The sequence below is a fragment of the Rutidosis leptorrhynchoides genome, chromosome 2 (assembly GCF_046630445.1).
Source record: "Rutidosis leptorrhynchoides isolate AG116_Rl617_1_P2 chromosome 2, CSIRO_AGI_Rlap_v1, whole genome shotgun sequence".
Lineage (NCBI taxonomy): Eukaryota > Viridiplantae > Streptophyta > Magnoliopsida > Asterales > Asteraceae > Rutidosis > Rutidosis leptorrhynchoides.
Window position 1 is genome coordinate 616,891,202 of NC_092334.1, and position 8,410 is coordinate 616,899,611.

Genomic DNA, 8,410 nt, shown 5'->3' on the forward strand with positions numbered 1-8,410 from the left:
ACGAACACGGGCCTAAAAATGTGCGTTTGTGATTTTTTGTTTTTTTTTTAAATTTTTTTCTACCTTTTTCACCACTTTTTAACCCAATCTCCAATCATATTTTGACACATCACCCACAAACGCCCTTACAAAAGCCCCCCATTACAACTCTCCCCAAAATGTCATGGCCCAGTCACAGTTTTTTCCCAAAAAGTGCAACTCTACCACTCCACGTCACAGTCACCATTATCTATGGTCTAAGTGCGAGTTATAAAATACTCCGTATAAAATAAATAAAATAGTTTCTATTGTATACAGTAAAAATCAATTAAACCTTAATAAAAAAAAATTATTACTCCGTATTAAATAATTAAAAAATCTATAACCCATTAGGTGCTATACTGCTATCATTATCTCACTTTATTAATCACTCAAAAAATACAGTATATAAATATAATATAATAATTCAACAATTGTTGTCCGAAACTTGCGCGAAATTAGGGATCAAACCTTGATAATTTCTAAAACCTAATTTCATCAATCAAACCACTAAATAACAAATCATCACTCATGTAATGTAATTTCACACACTAAAACACACACACACACACATAGAAATTAAAGAAATGAAACCTAGATTTGGTACACCAGGGATGACAAGTGGCTTAATTTTGAGATTATTTCAATGTCTATTTGCTTCTGCTTCTATTGCTCTTATGGCTTCTTCTACTGGTTTTGCATCATCCACTGCCTTCTGGTATACATCTTTATCTAACATAACATACAGTTATTGTTATAATAATCTCATTAATTAATTACATGTGTTTGATGTTATTGCTGCTAATTTGATTACTTATATGTTTTGTTTGGTGATGTTTAAATGTGCAATTTGTACCCAAATATGGCAACTTTACTTATCAGGGGAGCTAAGATTGTGCAGCTCAGAGTAGTTATTCATTTATTTATGATTAAATTAGTTGTGTTTGTTGGCCTAATTATAACAATCTATCTAGGTTATAGCTGCATTTATGAATTATTTGCAGATATTGCAATGTAAATATATGGTTGCTATTTTGTGTAAGTAGACTCTAACCAGTATTTATTATGTTGTTTATATCACTAGCCATTTTTATACATTAGCCCTTTTGCTAGGTTTTATTGTTTGGTGGAAATAAAAATTGGCTAGAGAAAAATGCTCCCTGAATTTATTTATTTCTTTACTTTTTGATGTATATTTTATAGGATGATCACTTGAACCTTCATAAATTAACCCCTTTTTAAGTCCTATTGTTCAGAATTAGTTCAAACTTTCGTTATCTAATTGTTATTGTGGTCAAAATTATATAATCAAATGAATTCTTTGCTATTCTTTCATATGGAAATGTTAAAGGGTGTAAGTAATGCGTGGCCACCGAGTTGCCCAATGAAGCACACCACCCGGGTTCAATCCTTGGCAATGCCAATTTGTTCAAAAAGGGAGTGTGACTAGAGGGTGCGCAATTCACCCGGTACCAGGTCTCGCGCTCGGGAGGCTTGATTACCCGAGGTTTTACCTTCTATGGGGGAGCCAATGTGCTCGTTCATAGGAGGGTTTCCTTGCTTACCCAAAAAAAAAGTAAGACACTTGCTTTGATTGATTTACATTATGTAAAGGATATGTCTAAGGACTATATTTACTCTTTTAATATGTTGTGAATGTTCTAATTTGTGGTTTATGTTTGATATTAGCTATCTAATTGCAGCGATGGGATTACAAGTTTTATGGAGTTTTGGGCTTGCTTGTCTTGATATTCACGCTCTAAGAGTAAAGAAAGATCTGCACAGTCTAATTTTATTAAGCCTTGTTGTCGTTGGTGACTGGGTAAGTCGTTTTACTTTTCAAGATTAAGATTATCGTTTTCTTCTATTGGTGCACGTTTGTGTATAAACATCACATATTTTAGTATAATAAGTATATGTAACCCCTCATTTCGGACACTCCTAACATAAATTTACCTGTAGTCCAATTTTGTACAACCAATGTTAATGAAGTTAACGTTGGGTAGTGTTTGGTTTATGGTATATGGAACTGAAAGTGTGTGGTTCTTGAGGTTATGTTTTAACAAGGGATATCATACGGACAATTATAGGCGTTATCTAAATTCGTTACTCAAGTAGTGGGATGGTTCAAACATCTATTTAATAATTTATCCCATATCCTTAGTGTTATCTTGCTAGTAACCGGAGGTAATAATTTGGTCGCTTGTTAATTTTTCCTTTCCTTTGTCACTTAGATGTTCCCACCTCAAACTCATTGTGGCTTAAACATAATTGCCAAACATGTATTTTTACAAATATATCCATAATTTAACTATCTCTTTGTTTTAGATTAGTTCAACCGATGAAAAATATAAAAGCTACAGGAACTTTGTGTAACCAGACCATACTTAAATCAACTCTACATGTATATTCAATAATTTAACAAGTATTATTTCAACCAAATTAACGTTTAATTTAAACACCAAATTTGGATTTTATTTGTTAAGCAATAAAGGAAAAGTAGTCTATGGATAATGGACTTACTGTAGCTTAGATAAGAAATGTTATGAGGTTTTCGTGTTCGGGTACCCGGGAGGACGAATATTTTAACTCTGATGTATGTGGCTTAAATAAGACAGGTGGAATGATCCGATAATAATGGATATATGGTCTGAGTTAAAGCTCTGATTCCAAAAACTTCTAAGTTTTTTGATAATTCGCTCATTCTGTTTTTTAACTGTGCACAAAATCTGATTTACATAGTTAAATCTGCAAGGACAACAGCTTTTTCTGTAGCTGTGCTTGCATCTATCACATTTTTTTGCTTGAACTGATACTGCACACGGACTTGTGGTTTCTCGTATTAGGCTTGCTAAGATAGTTGTTCAAAGCTATTTATCAGTCTTAAATAGTGAGAAAGAGTGAGATTAATGACTCTCTGCAACCTAGTGAAACGGGTAACAGGACGTGTCTTTTTTTTTTACCTCAATTGTAAGCGGCCCAAACGGGGTATCCCGTGACCGTTTCCGACCCTTTCTTTGGCCACCCTTACCTGAGACCTTTTGTGAGAACATCACAACGCGTTACCACTAGCCCACGTTGTTGAAGGTTCCTAGCTAGCTAGTTAAAAAAGCATGAATTTACCTAATTTTGATCATTGGATCACTGTTTGTTCAGTCCCCTGATTCCTCAAACTCTTACATTTTTCTGTAATCACTCAGACTTCAGTTTAAACGAGTAGTCTACTTTGTATGAAGTATGCCTATATACAGGGTGTCTTATAGAGTGATATAAAAAGTGAACACTTGCATGTTTCATCTAATTTTGACCTAATGTGTATCAAATGCGACTTAAGATGCGCTCTTATGGCACAAGGTAGTCCTGATATCCTTGCAGGAGGTCAGGTTCAATTTTAAATTCGCTACTTAACATTATGCTTCTAATTTAATTTTTTTTTTTGGGGGTTTAAAGCCACAAATTGGCTATATACTTTCTCAAATGTCCCGATGTCGCCCATATACCCATTTACGTCCCACTGTCGTCTACAAACTTTCAAAAAATGTACCGATGTCGCCCACTATACTTTTTTTTACCTGTAACGAAAACAATTGATGACGTGGCTTCTAGGTAGTCATGACACGTCGGTGATACATCGGAACAGAAACTGAAAGTATATGGGCGACATCGGGACATATAAAATGAAAAAAAAAAGTTAAATAATTAACTTTACCGGTTCAGCAGGTAACCCGTAACGAAATGTTAACATTGGTATATTTTTTGAAAGTTTGTAGACGACAGTGGGACGCAAATGGGTATATGGGCGACATCGGGACATTTGAGAAAGTATATAGCCAATTTGTGGCTTTAACCCCTTTTTTTCAATCTTTGATGTCTTCCTTGTGTTCATCCGAGTTCACATCTTTTTCCAATACATTCAAATTACCATCCATCACATAAATATGTTTTAAAGAATCAGATTGGTCAATATACTTACTGACGAATTATATTAAGAATGGAATCTTGGTAAATGATTTTGGATATAAGCGAACTACTACTTTTATCTTTTGGTTAATCTTATGCTGAATACAGTATGTTGTATCTATCACTTGTTTGCTATCCTAAAGGTTGATAGTTTTCGTCTGCTTATTGAATTTTGCATATTTATGTGCAAATTGCTGTAAATGTCTTGTAATTCTATTTTTATTATACAGGTGACAGCTATTCTAGCACTTGCAGCCGCATCCTCGTCAGCCGGAGTGATGGTTCTGTTTGTAAGAGACGCTGAACTTTGCAAATTAGACCCTAAACTTTCATGTAATATGTTCCAGATTTCTATAGCTTTAGCCTTCATCTCCTGGTTTCTTCTCGCCATCTCTTCTCACACGGTACTCTGGTTATTGGCCTCGCTTTCTTAAGTTTCCACGGTTGTAAATAACCAACTGTTGAGGTCCTTTTTTTCTCTATCATTTAACCAACTCATTTATCTCTGATTTAATTTAATTTCTATCTTAGTCTTGTTTACTTCTTTTTATTTAAGCTGTAAATTAAATTGAAGTTGAAGTTAGAAATTAAATTCTTGATAATCCACCAATTTGACTTTTCCAAGTCAAAGATATATTACCAGTTTGACTTGCATGTCCACCTTACTGGCAAAATGGGTACTAAATGGACACTACATTACATTCATCTCCTTTAATGTGTAAAGACAAGTGATAGTTCTTTTTTATATACTAATCTTTTTACATTAACTTTAAATAGTAATAAAAAATAGTAAATGGGCAAACCAATCTTATGTTTGTCATGAAAATGATATTGAAACCATTTAGGCTTGCCTGAGTGGCCACCGAGTTGCCCAATGAAGCACACCACTCGGGTTCAATTCCTGGCTATGCCAAATTGTTCAAAAATGGAGTGTGACAAGAGGGTGTGCATAATGCGCAATTCACCCGGTACCAGGTCTCGTGCTCGGGGGCTTGATTACCCGAGGTTTTACCTTTTATGGGGGAGCCAATGTGCTCGTTCATAGGAGGGTTTCCTCGCTTACCAAAAAATATTGATATATTCTTGAGAGATAAAAGATGGTGCAGTAATAATATGAGTAATCAGCATTACATCCGGTTAAGATATATGAATGAATAATCTACTAAGCATTATTTCAAGATGATTAGCATTTCTGTAAAATATGTCAAATTGCAAACCATGAAACGATTACACGAGCAAATGATAACCAAATAATGCTATGAACTACCAAAGGGTATTTGTCGTTACAACACGAAAAATTGTTATGCACTAACACAGGGTTTATGGCCTAGTAGTATCGAGGTAATTCATCGATGTTGAGTTTGTGAGTTCGAGTTCTGTCGTGCACTATTTAATAGGTGGTGTGTGTGTGTGTGTGTGTGTGTGTGTGTGTGTGTTTACCGTTCTAAAAAAATGCTATGCACTTCTTACTTAACCCCTTCGCATCATCTCTAATCCCATGCAATTGTTTATGAAGCACTGGAAGCAAATGAAGGGCATGTCTCTTTTACAAATTCAATACCCTTTTGCGTGCATCATAGCTACAAAGATGTGACACGAGAAAAATCTATCAGTAATCTTTGCTATGATTTAAACGTTAGAATCCCAAAAAATGTAAAGGTCTCGTAACAGCGACGACAATGGACAGGAAAATATTCACGACTTGCAGGTAAATCGTTAAAGAATGTTTAAGCGTGATGAGTCACCGGTGGGTTGTGGGTATGCATTATCCGTTGCAGGGAAGGATATGGGTTAAAAAGTGTACCTGTTGACTTAACTACGTGTACCCTTAGTTGAAATTCAAGGGTTAAGGAGCAACTTTGCGTGCAATGTTGTACTCCACGGGAGTCAAACTCCTGACCTCGCGCTAAGAGAGGCAGACCACAATCAGATGAGCTACAACACAAGGTTATAAAAGACTATATTTATTTGTTTGTTGTGCTACATAACTGTATAACTATATTGAAAAAATGTGTTAACTATTTAATAATTTGTTCTCTTTCCGTGCCCCCTTTAATTATACTCATCGTTCATCGATAATTAAAGATACTTGGTACGTTCTTGAAATGTCCAATCCAACGTTCAATATCCAAGGTTCACAAACGATAAAACGAGGCTAACTATAAACATGTAATGATGATGCAAAGCTTTGCAGTTATGAATTACAGTAACTAATAGTGAACTCAATTAATTTTTCCATTGCAGTTGATAAGAAATCTAATACAAGGAGACTATAACATGTATTCTGCTGCTGCTAATTCCAACCCGATAATGCGGCTGCCACTTCTTTTTTTACCCAACTTCTCTTTTTACCCAACCCTTGGCCTGATCTTTCATCGACAGTCACTGATGCAATCGTTTCTAGAAGCTCCGATAGCAACAAAGGGCATGTCTCCTCTACATATTTGAACCCTTCTGTTTGCATCACCGCTAAAAAAACATAACACAAAAAATAAATCAGAAATCACTCTGTTAAGGGAAAATATCTACCTTTGAGTAAATGTAGATCACAAATTTCTATATAAAAATTACTCGCATCAAAGAAAACGTGTAGCGTAAAGCTACTTAGATCTTCAGATAATAAGTATTTTCTAGTCAAAGCAAAGCCCAATGGACCCAAATGTTGCAGAAGTCGGAATTACTCGGCGAGTACTCGGTCAAAACTCGGGATTACTCGAAAAATCGGTCAAAACTCAGAATTACACGGAAAATCGATCAAAACTCGGTCAAAGTCAAACTTGGTCAACACTGAGTACTCCCCGAGTTTCGGAGTACTCCTTAAATAGTCCCGACCGAGTACTTCTCGAGTAGCAATTTTTGCAACCTTGTGCACCGCTCATACTCTACGGACAATACGCACCTCCCAAGTTTTTTGCAGCAAATTTCAGACATATGGCCTTAAGCTGAGAACAACGGTATTGATCAGCAAGAGAAAGAGTTGTTGCCACTGTATCAACACTAACTTCTTCACACAATCTAGCTTCGCACAACTGTGTCAGTCGATCTAGACCAAACCGATCAGCAGCAGCCAACAGATGTTGAATTATATTGGTTTGTGTACACATTGACATTGATCCTGTTACTTCTTGTGAATCAGGAAGGTTATCTGAGTAGATAAACACAAGCATAGCCTGCAAAAATAGTAAAGTATATAATTTGAGCCACAGTACAGTCATACTACAAATCATACATGGCAAACGGGTCAGGTTGGGTAGGTTTGGGTAACGGTTCAAAACGTTTTTGGGTTGAATGGTTCATGGGTCAAACAGGTCATAGTTTTAAACGGGATCAAATGGGTCAGGTTGGGTGACGGGTCATAAGGGGTCATCGGTCAGAATAAAATACTTTAGTTATCATTATTTATATATAAAATTATAATTAATAATAAATGGTATGACCATGAATGCTTTCACAAAAGTTTGACGAACAAAACTTATTTTGATCTTTATGCTCGACCCGTTTGACCAATTCAAATAACTCATTAGACCTATATTGAGCTTTAGAAATTGATACCCATTAGACCTGATATTTTGTATAGGACCCAATAGGTTGGAGAGAAACCCATTGGACCTTTTTTAAGGTTTGGGGTTTACATTGCAAGACTTTTTTGAAAGACCCAATTGACCCAAAAGCTTGACCCAAAATTTGATGGTATGGGTCTCAATTAGGGATGGCATCAGGCCGGGTTTGGGCCGGATTTAGGTGATCCCATAACCAACAACAACAACAATACCCAATCCCACAAAAGTGGGGTATGGGAGAGGTGGGTGTAGACAATCATTCCTCGTACCCTATATTAGAAGGAAGTCACTACTCCACCCGCGGGTATAGAACCCGCGCCTAGATAAGGTCGTCCCTCCCTCTACTCTAGAGCAAAAGAGATTGCTTCCAAACGGACCTCCGGCCAGAAGTGCTCATAAAAACGAAAAGATAGGGCAAAAGATATGTACCTGTAAGAGTTATGTGCTCCTAGCAAGAAGCAACCATACACAGTAACCAAAAAAGAGAACACATAAAGCAGTAATGCACAACAGTAGGGCAAATAGCATGGATCATACAGAGCACAAAACCATTTAAAATCAAGTAAACATACAGACAAACAAAATAAATATATATATATATATATATACACACGCACCACACATGAGCATGGATAAAAAAAACTCATGCTTAAACATATATACATATAGATACATTCGTAGATATATATACTTAGGTACAGAAACAAGACAGACAAACGTACATACACCAATACATGTTACATAGATACATAGGTACATATATAGGTAACCAACATATGCAGCGGTACATATATATAGTCTAAATACATATAAATAGATACAGGTGCTTATATACTATGTGGAGGGTTATATATAGTGTAGCTATAGAATAA

The 8,410-nt window shown here is 35.8% G+C and overlaps 2 protein-coding genes across 2 annotated transcripts; one reads left to right on the plus strand and one right to left on the minus strand.

Annotated features, from left to right (window-relative positions):
- Positions 1-463: 463 nt before the first annotated feature.
- On the plus strand, positions 464-4,601 carry LOC139893530 (CASP-like protein 5B1). The gene is made up of 3 exons (XM_071876701.1): positions 464-736; positions 1,708-1,840; positions 4,209-4,601. The coding sequence occupies exons 1-3, from the start codon at positions 606-608 to the stop codon at positions 4,410-4,412; spliced, it is 468 nt and encodes a 155-aa protein (XP_071732802.1). The 5' UTR covers positions 464-605; the 3' UTR covers positions 4,413-4,601.
- Positions 4,602-6,136: 1,535 nt separating this feature from the next.
- Positions 6,137-8,054, minus strand: LOC139893532 (BTB/POZ and MATH domain-containing protein 3-like). The gene is made up of 2 exons (XM_071876702.1): positions 6,878-8,054; positions 6,137-6,447 (listed from the first exon to the last, which is right to left on the minus strand). Exons 1-2 carry the CDS (start codon positions 7,203-7,205, stop codon positions 6,272-6,274), a joined length of 504 nt encoding a protein of 167 aa, XP_071732803.1. The 5' UTR covers positions 7,206-8,054; the 3' UTR covers positions 6,137-6,271.
- Positions 8,055-8,410: the final 356 nt, after the last annotated feature.

Bases quoted from the DNA above. Each gene is read 5' to 3' on its own strand.
- LOC139893530 (XM_071876701.1), top strand. From the start codon at position 606: ATGAAACCTAGATTTGGTACACCAGGGATGACAAGTGGCTTAATTTTG. The intron at 737-1,707 runs GTATACATCTTT...GTTTGATATTAG, and splicing joins GCATCATCCACTGCCTTCTG to CTATCTAATTGCAGCGATGG. The intron at 1,841-4,208 runs GTAAGTCGTTTT...TTTATTATACAG, and splicing joins TTGTTGTCGTTGGTGACTGG to GTGACAGCTATTCTAGCACT.
- LOC139893532 (XM_071876702.1), bottom strand. From the start codon at position 7,205: ATGATTTGTAGTATGACTGTACTGTGGCTCAAATTATATACTTTACTA. The intron at 6,448-6,877 runs GTGCGTATTGTC...ATGTTTTTTTAG, and splicing joins TGCTGCAAAAAACTTGGGAG to CGGTGATGCAAACAGAAGGG.